This window comes from Boleophthalmus pectinirostris, unplaced genomic scaffold (genome assembly GCF_026225935.1).
Source record: "Boleophthalmus pectinirostris isolate CB_2022bp ecotype Guang Dong unplaced genomic scaffold, ASM2622593v1 HiC_scaffold_7, whole genome shotgun sequence".
Lineage (NCBI taxonomy): Eukaryota > Metazoa > Chordata > Actinopteri > Gobiiformes > Gobiidae > Boleophthalmus > Boleophthalmus pectinirostris.
Genome location: NW_026571473.1, coordinates 39777147 through 39795187, shown reverse-complemented (window position 1 = coordinate 39795187; position 18041 = coordinate 39777147). Strand labels below are relative to the sequence as shown.

The 18041-nt window shown below is 40.7% G+C and overlaps 3 protein-coding genes across 5 annotated transcripts in view; 2 read left to right on the top strand and 1 right to left on the bottom strand.

Annotated features, from left to right (window-relative positions):
* Nucleotides 1-18041, top strand: part of LOC110168541 (zinc finger and SCAN domain-containing protein 2-like) — a 126925-nt gene that overhangs the window by 25577 nt on the left and 83307 nt on the right. The window lies entirely within an intron of this gene.
* Nucleotides 6529-14399, bottom strand: LOC110168546 (zinc finger protein 260-like). 3 transcript variants are annotated; one of them, XM_055165159.1, is made up of 6 exons: nt 14286-14399; nt 12085-12130; nt 11804-12045; nt 11390-11548; nt 9907-10065; nt 6529-8100 (listed from the first exon to the last, which is right to left on the bottom strand). In XM_055165159.1, exons 2-6 carry the CDS (start codon nt 12120-12122, stop codon nt 6869-6871), a joined length of 1830 nt encoding a protein of 609 aa, XP_055021134.1. In that variant the 5' UTR covers nt 12123-12130; nt 14286-14399; the 3' UTR covers nt 6529-6868. The 3 variants fall into 3 exon arrangements, with proteins under 3 accessions (XP_055021134.1, XP_055021133.1, XP_020789641.2); XM_055165158.1 differs by having other exon boundaries at nt 11804-12130; XM_020933982.2 differs by having other exon boundaries at nt 6530-8100; nt 11804-12097; nt 14286-14386.
* On the top strand, nt 15854-17471 carry LOC129412118 (nuclear factor 7, brain-like). The gene has a single exon (XM_055165166.1). It carries the CDS (start codon nt 15976-15978, stop codon nt 17371-17373), a length of 1398 nt encoding a protein of 465 aa, XP_055021141.1. The 5' UTR covers nt 15854-15975; the 3' UTR covers nt 17374-17471.

The following is an 18041-nucleotide window of genomic DNA, read 5'->3' as shown; positions in this document are numbered from 1 at the left end:
AAAGAGCGTGCGTAAAGAGCGTGCGTAAAGACGCGTAAAGACGCGTAAAGAGCGTAACACCGCCTACAGGGACGCACCGCGGGGGAGAGAGGGAAACATTTACATCACAAAACACAGAACTACAAGTACTACACAGTACTACACAGTACTACACAGTACTACAGAGACAAAGTACTACACAGTACTACACAGAACTACACAGAACTACACAGTACTACACAGTACTACAGAGACAAAGTACTACACAGTACTACACAGAACTACACAGTACTACAGAAACAAAGTACTACACAGTACTACACAGAACTACACAGAAGTACACAGTACTACACAGTACTACACACTACTACAGAGACACAGTACTGCAGTACTATAGAGGCTTTAAACAAAGTTTTGCAGTATAAACTTCCTTTGACCTGAACTCTTTGAACTTTATTGATTCTTTTTATTTGGGCAAAAACAAACAATTCTATTTTTACATGATGTTTGTTTCTGAGAAAAAAAAAAATTATGTCATTTTATGTTTTAATCATTTTGAAGGAAAACCAGGTCCACCAGGTCCAACACCAGGTCCAACACCAGGTTCACCTGTGGACACCAGGTCCTCCTGTGGACACCAGGTCCACCCCCAGGTCCAACACCAGGTCCAACACCAGGTCCAACACCAGGTCCAACACCAGGTCCACCTGTGGACACCAGGTCCTCCTGTGGACACCAGGTCCACCCCCAGGTCCAACACCAGGTCCAACACCAGGTCCAACACCAGGTCCACCTGTGGACACCAGGTCCTCATGTGGACACCAGGTCATGTTTTCAAATGTGAAGACCTTCAAACTGTCAGAGGACGAGTATCCAAAGCTGTACTCAAGTAAAACCATTACTTCAAAATACTCAAGTACAAAGAAGTGCTCTAAGAAGTACTCAAGTATCAGTAAGTATTTAGGGAAACTACATCTCAAATAAGAGTATCTGTAATTTGAAGTAAATGTGATTAAGACAAAACTTTAAATAAATAAATCACAGAATCTGGTGTTTTTAAAGAAAAGAGACGAAAATGAGACAAACTGAATCAGACTAAAGTTAAACCTTTTACTCGAGTAAGAGTACTCTTACTCTGTACGATATATGTCACAAAAATAAACTATTGTGAAAAACTGTGCTTTTTAGAGTACTTATTAAAGTTCCTCGGGTAAAAGTAACAGAAGTAGCAGAGTACTACACACCTCTGAAGGCTGAAGGTGAAAAGTACAAATAAAACTTCATGTATTTACTGAAACTGAAAACACGTTCATAATAAAAACACAGCAGGGAGAAAAGAATAATTCACACGACACTTTGATTTCCGACTTAAATTTAAAAACACAAACGTGACTCAAACACGTAAACTTCACACGATCAAGTCCTTCACGTTCCACAGGACACAAAACATACAAAAACTTCAGGAGTTTCACAAAAACTCAAATAAGTGCATCAAATTAAGAAAAAAAAAAAAAATCGAGTCTGAGAGAAACCGACGACTTTTCAAAAACCGACGAGACGGTTTCAGCTGGAGTCCGTGTTCACCGTTGTGCTCGTTCACAGAAAATCACGTAAAATAAAATAAAATTCAAACTTTTCCGTTCTAACGTCGTTTCCTTGTCGGCTGGAGTCCACAGGGAGACGTTTTATCCTCCTCGATTTTTATTTTACACCAGGGACTGAAGAAGGAAGGAGATTTATGTGATTGTGAGAATCTTAAACGCCGAGAAGAGTCACGGAGATTTTTTTTTGTACATTAATGTCAAAGGTTTTAGAGTTTTTCCAGTTATTTATTTATTTATTTATTCATTATTATTTATTTTTATTTATTATAATAAATTTTTATTATTCTCACAATAATATCGTGGACTGTCACAATAGATCAAATCACAAGTTCCTTTGCTTAAATTCATAGTTTTATAAAACAGCAGTAAAAAAGCCCCTCGTCCTGGTTTACAGTCCTGTGGACTCGTTTCCGTATTTCGATTGCTTCTTTAATCCAGCGGCGATGTTTGTTTTCCTCTGTCCCGAGGATGTTTGCTCCGTCCCCGTCCATAACGTGGTTTTCTCTTTTACACTGGTCAGAAACGGCCGATTTGAGTTGTTCCTGTTCTGCTTTGTGTTTTGTTGCTTGTTGTTTTTTACTCTCACACACCTGGATTCTGTCCTGAGGAAGTGGGACCTGCAGGTGGCGCTGTCGTCCTGCCTCCACCGAGAGGAAGACGGCGCCAAAACCTGTTTAAATCATCTGATCAGACACGTCACAGCAACATCACGTGACTCTGAGGAAGACGCTCGTGAACAGAACAAACTGTCAGGGATGAAATAACACTCCAGGTCTGAAAAAAAGAACCTGATAACATAGATCACAGGTGTCAAACATAAGGCCCGGGGGCCAGATCCGGCCCTCCAAGACCTTTAAGGTGGCCCTTGGGTGACAAAAATATTGTAATGATATTTTCTATTAAAATGTTGTTAATTTTCTGTGGTGTTTATCACAGCAGCGTCTCCAGCGTCTCTGTACGTGGCCCCTCCCACCAGAGCAGCACAAATGAAGACTTGTCTCTTTCCAAACGCTCTTAAAGGACGATCGTTTTGACTGTTGACCGTGACACCCTCATCAGAAAAATGTCCAACAGGAGAAAAGTGGAGCCGAGTGCAGGATTTTACAACAAAAATGGACTTATTCCTGTTTACAGACAAGTTCATGTTCAAACTTTGTGTTGAAATTGTATTTTTCTTAAAGTTTCAGGTTGTTCATAATATTATAATAAGAAAAAGTTCATCAATTAAAAAAGATTTGTGTAATAGATTTGTGTTTCTCTGCACAAATATTTGAACTTATTGTTATTTTGGGGTTTATATGACATGAGTTTTCTGATCCGGACACTTTTGGATCAAAGTCGATTGGACACGACCCCCGGAACAAAATGAGTTTGACACTCCTGAATATCAGAAGACCAAATGAATCTCATTGGGCTGGTACCTCGGGGCGTCGCTGCTGGGCCACAGCCAGACAGAATTTAAGGAGAAGTTGGCCGTGTGCCCGGGAGGTGTCAGTGTCCGTGGGCGACCGGGTGGACCGCTGGACCCACGTGTGTGTTTGGCTGAAGACACTGGTGGTTTTTTAAATGGTTTGTGTGTGAGTGTGAATGAAACTGTATTTTTAAAATGAATTGTTGTGTTTGGGCGGCCACGCTGTTTTAAAAAAAACAAAACTGAACGGTGCTATGGGGAGCTGTGTGTGGATTTACGACACAGGTAGCAACATTTTAAATAGTTTTTAAATCATTAAAGTTTTTCTAGTATAACCTATAATGAAGAAGAATGGTCTGAAATCTGCAAAAATATATTTCCTAAACGTAAACCTATATCAATACATGAAGAAAATTATAAATTATTTCATAGATTTTATTATACTCCAGTGCGTCTTCAGAAAATGTTCCCTGACAGCTCTGATCTTTGTTATAAATGTCAAAAATATAAAGGCACTCTACTACATTTATTCTGGGAATGTGAATATATTCAACAGTTTTGGAGCGATGTACACGCTGTTGCCCAACAGATGACGGGAAAAACTTTTGTCATGTCACCATCATTGTATCTGTTAAATCTTTGTCCTGACAAACTTTTTGATAATGTTACACAGTCTGTGTTAATGATCATGACGTCTGTGGAAAGAAAATGTGTTCTTCTGAAGTGTTCAACCCCACACTTCACCTCCACTGGACTCATGGTTCACTCAGTTATCATCAACCATTCCCCTGGAAAAACTGACTTATGAACGAAATGGCAAACAAGAAATGTTCTGGAAAATATGGACACCTGTACACATATATTTAAATATGTCATTTATTATTTTTTTTATTTATATATATTTTTGAATGTATTTGTTATGGGGGAGTGTTCGAGTGTGTGCGTTTATGTGTATGTATGTAAATGTATGTCATTTGTATATATTAATGTAATTATGTTACTTTATTTTTATTATTATTTTCTGGTCAATGTTATTATCATTATTATTATTATTTTTATTTTATTATAAATTATATTTATTATAATTTTTTATTTATTATTATTATTATTATTATTATTATTATTATTATTATTATTATTTTATTTTATTTTTTCTTTTCAGCGTGGGGAGTGGGGAGGGTGAATTGGGGTTTGGGAAAGGGGAGGAGGGGGTTTAAATGTGGCATTTGTACACTTGTATATTTTGTGGCATTTTTGTGTGGCCGTAAGACCATAAAAATTAAATAAAATATACATGAATGAAAAAAAAAAAAACAGTTTATCCAGTCTGTCCGTTGTTTGTAATTTTGTGTTTTTGTGTTTTTACAGTTGGCTGTTGTCCCTGCTTGTTGTTGTTTGTGCTTTTTTCCCGGTCACTTCCCGTTCTCGCGCTTGTACGTTTATTTTAAATAAATCACCTAAACTGCATCTCCGGCTCCGGACTTTTATTACCACGACTATAACACTTAATTATTGTGTTCATTTCTCCTTAATACGCAGTGTTTTCTCTGTGGTAGCATCTTCTAATATTTTGTAGATATGAGGTATGTATTTGCTCGTAATAGATTTTTGAATCACCGATGTAAAAAAAGAGATTTTTATATTTGTAGGTGGAGCTTCTATTCTTCTTCTTCTATTGTTTTTACTACAACTTCACTTCACACAGGAACCGTCTGCTCCTGATCTCTCATTTTATAAACTTTACTTACTTACTTTTTGAAACTGAATGAAGATAAAACTGAGGTGATGATGTTTGGGGCCAACAGTTTCCTCACTGATGTGGGACCAGGTCTAAACCAGGTCTAAACCAGGTCTAAACCAGGACTAAACCAGGTCTAAACCAGGTCTAAACCAGGTCTAAACCAGGTCTAAACCAGGACTAAACCAGGTCTAAACCACTAAACCAGGTCTAAACCAGGTCTAAACCAGGACTAAACCAGGTCTAAACCCTAAACCAGGACTAAACCAGGAACTAAACCAGGTCTAAACCAGGTCTAAAAGGTCTAAACCAGGTCTAAACCAGGTCTAAACCAGGACTAAACCAGGACTAAACCAGGTCTAAACCAGGTCTAAACCAGGTCTAAACCAGGTCTAAACCAGGACTAAACCAGGTCTAAACCAGGACTAAACCAGGTCTAAACCAGGTCTAAACCAGGTCTAAACCAGGACTAAACCAGGACTAAACCAGGTCTAAACCAGGTCTAAACCAGGTCTAAACCAGGACTAAACCAGGTCTAAACCAGAAGTAAACCAGGACTAAACCAGGACTAAACCAGAACTAAACCAGGACTAAACCAGGACTAAACCAGAACTAAACCAGGACTAAACCAGGACTATTTGATAAACAGTTTAACAATGTTTTAAAATCAAGTTTTTATCATTTGCGACTTTTATCTAAAGTTAAACCTTTTTTATCTTTTAAACTATTTGAACAAGTTCTGCAGGTTTTATTTCATCACATCTGGACGACTGTAACGCACTTTACCGACGACAGTTTGTCCAAAACTCTGCAGCGCGACTTTTAACAGGAACAAAAAGGAGAGAAGAGCACATGACCTCAATCTTTGCGTCTTTGCTCCGGCTTCCTGTTAATTTTAGAATTGATTTTAAGATTTTATTGTTTGTTTTTAAAGCTTTGAATGGACTGGCCTCACAGTACGTCTCAGACCTCATCCAGATTTATACCCCTGCGAACGCTCTGAGGTCTGAGGTCCAGCTCCAGCTCAGGGTTCTGTGGGAAATATTCTGTGTTGATCTTGCTGATTCACCCAATATTTTGTACCTTGGAATGACAACAGGGAGAAAAACACGTATGACTGTCTGTAGTTCTATAAAAGACATGTTTTTCTGTACTTTGAGATGCCACGAAGCAGAAAACTGATGTATGTGAACCCCGTGGCCTGTACCCACCCATGATAAAGTGCACCGGGTCAGCATTATTGTTCATTTTCTTGCTGTATACGCTAAATCAACAAGTTAATGTTTTGTCAGATGTGTGGTATAAAGCTCCTCCTCTTGTGAGTTGGGCAGAGGCGTCGTTCCGGGGTGACAGTTGTACTTGGTGATCAACTTGAATCTCTCTGAATGGAAAATGCTGAAATAAAAAGTGGCCTGTTCTCGGATCCTTCCATCTTTTGTGCTTCTTTCTAGGACACGAACTGAACCTTCCGAAAAAAAAAACAAAACACAGTGCCTAAGACGAGATTTAAAACCAGGAGGACAGGAGCTTGTGTGGTCGGCCCTAAACTCTGGAACGATCTGCCGCTTCACGTTCGAGCGGCTCCACAGCGGAGAGTTTTAAATCTCGTCTGAAGACCCACTTTTATTCTCTGGCTTTTAACACCGCGTGAGTCGTTGCTCGTCTGTGTCTTTTATTTATTTTTATGTGTTTTTATTGGTTTTACTGATTTAATTTATTCATTGGTTTATTTATTTCTATTCTATGATTTTGTTTTTATTTTACTGGTTTTATTTTATTTTACTGGTTTTATTATTTTAAGACTAGTATTATTTTAGTAGTTTTCTTTATCATCTTATTGTTGTTATTTTTTATGTATTTGTGCAGCACTTTGGAAACAGTTTGTTTGTGAAATGTGCGACAGAAATAAAGTGGATTGGATTGGATAAAAATGCAACTTATATGTTTTTTTCTTCTTTATTACACATTTTTTGGCTGGTGCGACTTAAACTCCGAAAAATACAGTAGGTAATAAACGTGAAAAGTTTTAAAATCATCGTGGTGTGTGGGAATAAAAAGAAAGTTCTACCGTTTAACGTGGAAAATCACAGGAGATTGTCTAAAAAAAAAAAAAAAAGAGGGTTTCGGTGTTGAGGATCAGAGTCCGTGGGTTTTCATGTGTGTTTTCAGGTGACACGACTGTCCGAACTTCTTGGGACAAACTGTACAGCTGTAAGGCCTCTCCCCCGTGTGCGTCCTCTGATGATTGCTGAGGCTGGCGTGCGACGGAAACGCTTTCTCGCACACCGAACAGCCGTACGGTCTCTCCCCCGTGTGCGTCCTCGTGTGCACTTTGAGACCGGAGTTCAGCGCGAACGTCTTCCCGCAGGTTGAGCAGCTGTAAGGCTTGTGTCCCGTGTGCGTCCTCTTGTGTGCGGCGAGTTGAGACGACAGCGCGAACGCCCGTTTACACACCAAGCAGCTGTAGGGTTTCTCTCCGGTGTGAATCCTCATGTGCACGTGTAGATAATCCTTCAGCGCGAAGCTTTTCTGACACACGGAGCAGCTGAAAGGTCTCTCCCCGGTGTGTCTCCTCATGTGTATGTTCAGGCTTCTCTTTTTGACGTACGCTTTCCCACAGACCGTACAGCTGTAAGGTTTTTCGCCCGTGTGAGTTCTCATGTGAGTCTTGAGTTCGTTCTTTTGTTTAAATTCCTTCTGGCAGGTCGAACAGCTGTAAGGTCTCTCGCCGGTGTGAATCCTCATATGTGCGTTGAGGTTTCCGCTCTGGATAAACGTCTTGTGGCAAACCGAACAGCTGAAAGGTTTCTCGCCCGTGTGACTCCTCATGTGCTTTTTGACGTCACCCTTATGCGTAAAAGTTTGGCTACATCTCGAACAGCTGTAAGGTCTCTCCCCTGTGTGGATCTTACTGTGTTTCTTTAATCGACATTTCTGGACGAACGATTTCTTACAAACTGAACAGCTGTAAGGTTTCTCGCCCGTGTGGCTTCTCGTGTGGACTTTTAAGTTTTGATTTGTGGTGTAAGACTTGTGACAAACGGCGCACTCATATTTCCTCTTCTTCTTCTCCTCAGATCCTCCGCCTTCTCCTTCTGCCTTTGGTTTCCTCGGCGTTTGTTCGTCATGCTCTCCGTGCTCCTCCGTCTCCGTGTGCGCGGTGGAAGTGCCGGCCGGAGCCTCCCAGTCTTCGTCGTCGTCTGTGTCAGAGGAGCAGTCGGTTTGTGAGTCCGTTTGTGGGTCGGTGAACTCCGGGAGCAGCTCTTCCTCCGGGTCCACGCTCTGCTCCTCTGCCTCCTCTTTAATCTGTGGACTCTCGGGGGTTTCCTCCTTCACTCTGGACTCGGGGCTGGACCAGGTCTGAACAGCTGCAGGAACAACATGAAGAAGAAAAAAGACAAAAGCTGCGTTACTACAGAAATGTTCTTTAGTGTTTGTGCTGAGCTGAAACGTGTGAGTTTTGGTCAAACGCAGAAGGAGCCGATCACAATCTGGGATTCAGTCCTGGGATTTAGTCCTGGTTTAGTCCCTGGTTTAGTCCCTGGTTTAGTCCCTGGTTAGTCTCTGATTTGGTCCCTGATTCTGTCCAGGTCTAGTTCTGGTTCTGGTTCAGTCCTGGTTTGGTTCCTGGCTGCACTACTGATTTGATTTATATGAAATTTTTCAGAAAAGCTAGACAATGACTCCTACATGACTTCATTATCTTTGGCCATAATTCTGTCATGAATCGTCTGATTTGTTCTGATTTGCTATTTTATGCATGTATGTTTTTATTTTTCATTTATTTTCAGTGAAGTCTGATCATTTGTTAAACTGAAGGACACACGATGTGAATAAAATATAATTTCACATAAATTTGAGCTGTTGTGAGACTGACTTGTCAGACTTTACAGTTTTCATCATCGACCATCCACCAATAATGATGCCAAATGATATTATGATGTTACTATATGTTGATTGTTTATCACACGTAAGCGCTTGGACAATATATGAACAGAGACCAACAATAAAACTATTCTTCGTGTGTGAAAGTAAAAAACTAAGATAGTGTGTATACTCTGTGTGTGTGTGTGTACTCGTGTGTGTATACTCGTGTGTGTCTGTGTGTGTGTGTGTGTATATTGTCATACTCATATATATATACTCTGTGTGTGTGTGTATACTCTGTGTGTGTGTGTATACTCATATATACTCTGTGTGTGTGTGTGTGCATGTATACTTGTGTGTAGTGTATACTCTGTGTGTGTGTGTGTATATGTGTGTGTGTGTATACTCTGTGTGTGTGTGTGTGTATACTCTGTGTGTGTGTGTGTGTATACTCTGTGTGTGTGTGTATACTCTGTGTGTGTGTGTGTGTGTATACTCTGTGTGTGTGTGTGTATATGTGTGTGTGTATACTCTGTATACTCTGTGTGTGTGTGTGTGTGTATACTCTGTGTGTGTGTGTGTGTATACTGTGTGTGTGTGTGTGTGTATACTCTGTGTGTGTGTGTGTGTGTGTGTATATGTGTGTGTGTGTGTGTATACTCTGTGTGTGTGTGTGTGTGTGTGTGTGTGTATACTCTGTGTGTGTGTGTGTGTGTGTGTGTGTGTGTATACTCTGTGTGTGTGTGTGTGTGTGTGTGTGTGTGTGTGTGTATACTCTGTGTGTGTGTGTGTGTGTATATGTGTGTGTGTGTGTGTGTGTGTGTGTATACTCTGTGTGTGTGTGTGTGTGTGTGTATACTCTGTGTGTGTGTGTGTGTGTGTATACTCTGTGTGTGTGTGTGTGTGTGTGTGTGTGTGTGTGTATACTCTGTGTGTGTGTGTGTGTGTGTGTGTATACTCTGTGTGTGTGTGTGTGTGTGTGTGTGTGTGTGTGTGTATACTCTGTGTGTGTGTGTGTGTATACTCTGTGTGTGTGTAAAATAAATTGCCAGAAGTTTTTTCAGTGCTGTGACTGATCTTTGCCACAAGATGGCGCCAGTGCAAAGCCAAACGTTTCACCCGACACAGATCTGCAGCTGCAGCCTGAGGCTCCTGAGTCAAACCTCAGGTCCACAGAGGCTCAGAGCAGCTCGAGCGTCTCGGACTCAAATATTCACCTCCTGGATTCTTTTACACACAAAACTGCACTGGACACAAGATCGTCTTTAAACAGAAGTGAACAAAAAAAACCACAAACTGTGACTCACTCTGACAGGACTCTTCACTCTTCACACACACAGTGATAAACTCCGGGAGCAGCTCTTCCTCCTGTTTCACGCTCTGCTCCTCTGCCTCCTCTTTAATCTGTCGACTCTCGGGGGTTTCCTCCTTCACTCTGGACTCAGAGCTGGACCAGGTCTGAACAGCTGCAGGAGACGAGGAGGAGTGAATACAGTATTGTCTTTAAACAGAAGTTAATGTACAAAATAGGGCCAAGGAATATATCTGTTAGCTGATATTATCAGTCAATATGTGCACTTGGAGACATATCGGTTCTCAGCCTAAATCTTGCTGATCTGGGCTGATATTCGATGTGGGCAGGTTAGATCTCGTTATAAAGCTCAGACTCTCTCTCTACATTCTGTTCTTTTAATCTAATTTACAGACAGATAAAGACAGATATGTCCTAATATGAGACGCCACATTAAGATTTATCAGAGGAGTAATTTGTTTGTGTGTGTGAAGTTGTACTGTCCCTGAACGCACCACCAGAGTCATGTCACTCATGTGTTCTTGTTTACTCGTGCACAGCCACAGATCCACGTGCACAACACTGACACAGACAGAGAACTGTCCCGCAGACACACACACACACACATACAGCTGCTGTCCACATGCTGGATTATTTTATTTTTACAGACGATCGTTTTAAGTCAGGATTAAAATGACACTTGTTAGTTCAGATTTGTGATGTGAGAGGAGCCTGTGTGAGGCTGAGTGTTGTAAATGTGTCGGTTTTGAAGATACTTTTGGTTCTTTCTTGTTGTTGATTTGCTGCTGCTCCACATAAACACTCTGTTTTCTGACACTGTTCTAGTGTAAAGTGTTTCTAGTGTCTGCACATGTGACTGGAGCTGCACTGATGTAAATGAGCTGTGAACAGACGTGTGAAAGATCCACGTTTACACATACATGGTAGAAAAAAGGGGTGGGGTTAAATAAGTATTTACTTCCTCCCACTCCTTTTTCGGACACAAGGAAAATCAGCGTAACTTTATTTATTTTTGCCTATTATTATAGAATAGAAATATTTACTTTTTGTGTTCTATCTATGTATTTACGTTTTTTATGTATGTTCTGTGTATTACCCTCCAAATAAACATTCATTCATAAAACTAATTACTGTGGCTCACACACGCATTTACGCATAGTTTTTACTTTGTTTACAGACCAGAATGTGATGCAAAAATGCCATTAGTCCGACGTACTGTTTTTAAATATGATGTAAAGAGGCAGAATAACAATAAATGTCGCCTAAACAAACACAATTTAAAATCCATTAGAGCCAGATTTAAGTTTTATAATCAGCTGAAGATTTATAGTGAATTTTTACATCACTAAATAAATTGGCTTTTATGTCGGCTCCTCCAACTCACATTTTATCGGCCGCAAAGAAATTCATATCGGTCAGGCCCTGGTACAAAAAAAAACACAAAATAAACGTTTCTGAGTGTTGTGTGTGTGACTCACTCTGACAGGACTCTTCACTCTTCACACACACAGTGATAAACTCCGGGAGCAGCTCTTCCTCCTGTTTCACGCTCTGCTCCTCTGCCTCCTCTTTAATCTGTCGACTCTTGGGGGTTTCCTCCGTCGCTCTGGACTCAGAGCTGGACCAGGTCTGAACAGCTGCAGGAGAGAAAGAGGAGAAGAGGTGGTTCATAAAGGGAATAAATCTGTGTGTTTAAAACAGGTTTAATGAGCCATGAGACGTTTCCTCACGCTTAGACACTCAACAGGACAAACTAAAGATTTCAAATTGGCTTTATCATTTTATCATGGTAGAAATAAAAGTCTCAAATAAAAGACTCAAACGCTGCTCGTCTGATTTACATGAGGAACCAAACCTCCAGAGCCTTGACCTCCAGTGTGATCGAGACTCACTCTGACAGGACTCTTCGCTCTTCACACACACGGCGGTGAACTCCGGGAGCGGCTCTTCCTCCTGTTTCACGCTCAGCTCCTCTGCCTCCTCTTTAATCTGTCGACTCTCGGGGGTTTCCTCCTTCACTCTGGACTCAGACCTGGACCGCTCCATCTGAACAGCTGCAGGAGACGAGAAGGGGTGCATGTGAACAGCTGCAGGAGAAGAGGAGGAGTCCATCTGAACAGCTGCAGGAGATGAGGAGGAGTACATCTGAACAGCTGCAGGAGATGAGGAGGAGTACATCTGAACAGCTGCAGGAGATGAGGAGGAGTACATCTGAACAGCTGAAGGAGAGGAAGAGGAAACACAGAATTAAAGATCAAAACTGACTCTTTGAGCTTTAAGTCATGTTCTAATGTTCCTTCACAAAACCAGAGCTGGAATTGTGTTTTGTTTCATTCATGTTTGAGTAAATCTTTATTATGAGTCTGTTTACATCTCCAAAGCTCCAAACGCTCTGTTCCACCTTGTGATGTCACTAGGCAGTAGTTTTCAGGTGAACAGCTCCTTTTACTTTTAGTTCAGTTTGTGTTTGTGTTTCCAAATAAAAATAAAAACAGCGTCTTTAACTCTCGTCTCAAACCAGCTCTTTTCTCACAGAGAAAAACAGAACATGTGCAGAAGCTTTCTCTGTTTGTGGAGATCCAGACTGGGATTTCAGAGACAAAGACTAAAAAATTAAATCATTGTTCAGTGTTTAAGTCCCCTCCGGCTCTGTCCTCACGCGACGTTTGGAGCTTTGAGATGCAGATGAAGCCACAGACCAGAACTCAGAACACAGGACACACAATCTGGGTGTCAGTTGTTTTTCAAAATAAAACCAAAAATAAGAAAACGCCCTAACCCTAACAACTATTTTTTTCATTATTTGTAAAATATTTTTTTTTACATATATTTTACTTTTTTTTTAAAAAACATATTTTCATTTTATTTTTTTAATTAAAAAAATATATATTTTATTACATTATTTGATTACATATTACTTTTTTATTAATTTTTTTAAACATATTTTATGACATTATTTTGTTACAAATTACATTTTTTAAACATTTTTTTTTTTACATATGTTTTAATATTTTTGATAAAATATTTGTACAATATTTGTAAAATATTTGCAAAAATTTTCATTATTTTCTGTCATTATTTGTCTATTAAAAAAACACAGATAATGTTTAGTTCTTTCAGTTCAGACTGAGGTCCTGTGTTGTTCTCTCGTCTGTGTTGGTTCTTGTGAAGTGTCTGTTTAGTTTCTCCAGTGTCACTTCAGTCTTCACATTGTTTTGTTTGTGTCTCAGTGTTTTGTTCTTTGGGTTGAACCAGTTTCTGTCTTAAAGTGTTTGTAGGTTTGAAATAGTCCGGGATTTCATGTTGTCTGAAAATCCTCTGTAGTTTTTCAGAAACACCAGTCATGTACGGAACAGTTCCTCCTTTCTCCTGGTTCTGATTCTCTGTTGTCCTGTTTTTTAGTTCTCTTGGTTTTGCTGAAGGCCCATGTTGGATCTGCACACTGACTTTGTATTTAAATGAAAAATGGAAAAAAATGAAAAAAATGGATAACAGGACTGAACCAGGACTAAACCAGGTCTAAAACAGGACTAAAAACAGGACTAAACCAGAACTAAAACAGGACTAAGACTGGATTAAAACCAGGACTGAACCAGCACTAAATTAGGACTAAACCAGGACTAAAATTGGACTAAAACCAGGACTAAGGTCTAAGCGAAAGGCACTATATGGTATTTATTTATTTATTATTATTATTAACCATTGAAGCCAGTGACTAATAATAATAATAATCTCAGAAACTAATAATGATCGAGACAAAAAACTGAACCAAATGATCCACAATGTTCAAATTATTTTTGATGTTATTAAAGAAAAACTGACGTTTCAGTTCAGATTTAAGGCCACAGACACTAAACTAAACAGTAAACATCGAAATTTCACATGGAATTTTACTTCGGCAAGAGTAAAAAAAATGATACTAGTTACAGATTGATTTTTACAATTTTTTTTAAAAAGCTGGGCAAATGATTCTCCCTGATCCTGACTCAAGTTCGTGATGAATGTTCCGAGTGCAGAACAGTTTTCCTTCATCACAAACTCGTTTTACTATTTTATTATCACAAACCACCAAAAAACCGGAGATGTCCCAGATTTTTATTTTGAAAATCTGGTAACTCTGAACAAAAAAACAGCTCCAGGTGAATTTGTGACGAGGAAACTGCCTCAGAAACACAGAATCAGAGTCAGATTTGTTCTTTAAAACCCAGGAGAAAACGCGCCGCTGATTCTTTGCGCGCGGAGACAAAAACACGAAAAGTAAAAAGTCTCCTGAAACGCTCCTGAACAAAATAAACTGAAAACAAACGGAATCCTGAAGCCCACACGCGTAAAAACACCCGTAAACCCGCGCGTAAAGACGCATGACGCACGTACCCGGCTCCTTTTCGAGATCCGGCTCCTCGTCGAGATCCGGCTCCTCGTTCGCGTTCACTGAGCTCTGCCTTTGTGCCTTTGCGCCGCGCACCGGAGTCCCACCCGCATCCTGCAGCCCCCGTGTCACGTGCTCGCGGTCACGTGACACGGCTCCATGTGTTTCCGCTTTGGCAGAGCTCGTGCACACAGCGCCCCCTCGTGACGGCGCGCGGGAAATGAACTGCACAAACAACTTTTTATTTATTAAATAAATAAACCACTAAACCAGGACTAAACCAGGACTAAAACAGGACTAAACCAGGACTAAACCAGGACTAAAACAGGACTAAACCAGGACTAAACCAAGACTAAACCAGGACTAAACCAGAACTAAAACAGAACTAAACCAGGACTAAAACAGGACTAAACCAGGACTAAACCAGGACTAAAACAGGACTAAACAGGACTAAAACAGGACTAAAACAGGACTAAACCAGAACTAAACCAGGACTAAACCAGGACTAAAACAGGTTTAAAACAGGGCTTTTCATTTTCTTTTATCAGACAAAACTTCTTATGTTCAGATCCTCGTCTTTGCTTCTCTACAGAAAACCCAGTAATCCAAAGTATTCAGATTACATTACTCACTTTAAGTAATTTAATGGATTATGTTACAAACTACATTTTAGGGTGTGTAATCTGTAATCTGTAGGGGATTACATTTTAAAAGTGACCTCCCAACATTGAAAACTCACAGTTATGATAAAAGTGAGTGTTGAGCAGCTGGAGCAGAGCATCTGTCAACACAAACTCACAAATATGAAAGGCACTTCTCTTTATATTCTGTATAATATTCATGATTAAACCTGACTACAGTGAGTTTAGACATTTCAAACCTCCTCAGAAAAGTCTCCAGTGAAAAAGCAGGTTCACTCTAAAAATCCTCTGAAGTGAACTGGATTTCCGTCTGTAACAGAAGCTCTGTACAGATAGTGTCTGGTATCAGTACTCAGTGTGGGAAAGTACTCCAAATGAAGTAGTGCTTTTAGAGGAAGTGGTATCGGTGCAGAGTCCAGGCCTCATTAAAGCTGTGGAGGTTCAGTCAAACCTCCGTCAGATCCAACATTGTGAGTGATTGACTTGATGGTCGTGTGTCTGTGCTCCTCCGCTCTGTGTCAGCTTCAGTTTGACCCTCAGGGAAAAAGAGACGCTGATTTAGAGTGAACAAAAACTGCCCCAGTCACAAAGGACGCAGACCCTTCAGCTGTTCACTTTGCTTTACAACTCACACTTCATCTTAATGCAGGTTTGTTCTTTTCTGCACTGAATCCTTCTCTTCATCTGTTCTCATGTTTTACTCTGAATTTCTGCGTTTCTTTTCTTTTTTGGGACTAAATAATGTTTTTTTTTTCACATTTTGTAAAGAGTAAATCTCTTTGTGCGTTTGGATTAAAACATGTTCATTAAAGACACAGTGTGGTTTATTTTGAACTCTTTACTTCTAAACCCAGAAGCAGTCACATGACCTCGATGACAAACAGACTAAAGACAGTAAAGGTGTAAAATGGAGCAACAGCGCCCCCTGCTGCTGCTGCTGTTCCTCTCAGGTGTGAGTGATTCATTCAGAGTAAAGAGGAAGTGCTGAGCCAGTGTTTGTCAGGGCGTCGGACACAGAGGACACAGCCGTGTGAGTCTGGACTCTTTGGTTCAAATGGAGAAGATCTCTGCAGTGGAGGACTTTCTGACCTGTCCTGTTTGTCTGGAGACCTTTAAAGAGCCAGTGTCTCTGGGCTGTCACCACAGCTTCTGCTCCGTCTGTCTACACAACTACTGGGACCAGAACAGCACCAGGACCTGCCCCGTGTGTCGCAGGAAGTCCTCAAAAGAACATCTAGATGTGAACTTTGCTCTGAAGGAACTGACTCTGTCCTTTACACAGAAGGAGCAGGCTCCAGGAGGAGAGAGGCCTGTGGTGTGCTCCTCACACCCAGAGCAGACGCCTCTGTTCTGCCTGGACGAGAGGCGCCCTCTGTGCCCTGTGTGTGAGTTCTCTCTTCACTCGGGGCATAAGGTGGTGTCTGTGGACTCAGCTGTGAGTGAAGTGAAGGAGCAGCTGCGCTCACAGCAGCAGTCTCTGTCCCAGAGGAGAGAGCAGGCCTCACACGCACACACTCAGTGTGAGCAAATACAGGAGCTGGCACACGCGCAGGTGGAGCTCTGTGAACGCCACATCAGGGCGGAGTTTGAGCGGTTACACCGGTTCCTCCAACAGGAGGAGGAGTCTGTGCTCAGAGCTCTGAGACAGGAGCAGAGCAGACAGGCCCAGGCCATAGAAGCACAGCTACAGCAGATCAGGGAGGAGCTGTGTACTATGGAGCAGAACCTCCAGACTGTGGAAGATCTACTGCAGAGACAGAGCGTGGACTTTCTCACACAGTACAGACACACTCACAAAGACACACAGACTCTGCTCTCACAGCACAGCCCACAGCTGGGACCAGGACTCCTGATAAACCAGGCCAAAGTCCTGGCCAACGTGGCCTTCAACGCCTGGAACAAGATGAGAGCCCTGGTGAGCTACAGTCCAGTCACTCTGGACCCAAACACTGCAGCCAGACGGATCCATCTGTCTGAGGATCTGAGGGGGGTGAGAGGTGGAGAATCTGATCAAGAGGTTCCTGAAAATCCAGAGAGATTCTGTAACTATGCCACTGTTCTGGGCAGTGAGGGCTTCAGCTCTGGCTCTCACCAGTGGGACGTGGAGGTGGGAGATCATCCGAGATGGACCATTGGTTTGGTCAAAGAATCTGTCGACAGGAAGGGAGAGAGATCTATCACTCTGGAAAATGGACTCTGGTGTTTGAGTCTTTACATGGGAAATTACGTTGCTTTTGGTAAAAAACTGTCCCTGAAGAGGAGACCTCAGAGGATCCGAGTTCGACTGGACTGTGATGAAGGGAAAGTGTTTTTCTTTGACGCTGGTGACATGTCTCTGATCTGCTCTCACAAACACAGATTCACAGAGAAAATGTTTCCTTATTTCTATGTTGGTGAATCTGGTGACGCTAAAACCAAAGAAATTAAAATATTTTCCAGTGAAGCTCAGTAAACATTTATAAACTTTTATTTAAAAAATGTATTTAATATTGTTGTGATTTTATTTTTTTTATAAAATTACTATGTATACGATAATTTTACAACTGTTTAACTGCCATTTTCATTTTCAACTGTCATAAAAACAAACAAAAAAAAAAGAAAAAAAGTCAAAGTTACTGTTCAGACTCAGCTACATTTACTCCAGTCACTTTTAAATTGGACTTTTCAGAGTACTTTTCTAGTCTCCTACTCGAGTAATATTTGTAGTGTTACTGGAGTAAAAGTTGTGCTTCCTCTTCCCACTGTGAGTGAGTCTAAAGTGACAAAAGCTTCACGTGACAAAATGAAACGATTTGAACATTTGTGTTTGTCGCAGCTGCTTCACTTCTGATTTAGTTTGTCTCATTTTTGTGTCTGTTCTTTGAAAACACCAGATTCTGTCACTTATTTCATGTTTTGTCACGTTCACTTTTTAAAAAAAAAATTTTTTTTATGATAAATCAGATGTTACGTCCTGACAGTTTCTCTCTAGACTTGGACAGAGTTTATTGATCCACAGGGGAAATGACTTGGACACAATAACTCACACATCACAATAGATTACAATAACACAGAGTTAAAAAATAAATAAATAAATTAAATATTAAACTAAATATAAATGATAAAGAAAATGGTAAAATA

What these genes read in the sequence shown, in the direction of transcription:
- LOC129412118 (XM_055165166.1), top strand. Translation starts at nt 15,976, where the DNA reads ATGGAGAAGATCTCTGCAGTGGAGGACTTTCTGACCTGTCCTGTTTGT.
- LOC110168546 (XM_055165158.1), bottom strand. Translation starts at nt 12,122, where the DNA reads ATGTACTCCTCCTCATCTCCTGCAGCTGTTCAGATGTACTCCTCCTCA. An exon ending in GAGCGAAGAGTCCTGTCAGA is followed by an intron (nt 11,549 to 11,803) that starts GTGAGTCTCGAT and finishes TCTCTCCTGCAG; the next exon opens with CTGTTCAGACCTGGTCCAGC. An exon ending in GAGTGAAGAGTCCTGTCAGA is followed by an intron (nt 10,066 to 11,389) that starts GTGAGTCACACA and finishes CGTCTCCTGCAG; the next exon opens with CTGTTCAGACCTGGTCCAGC.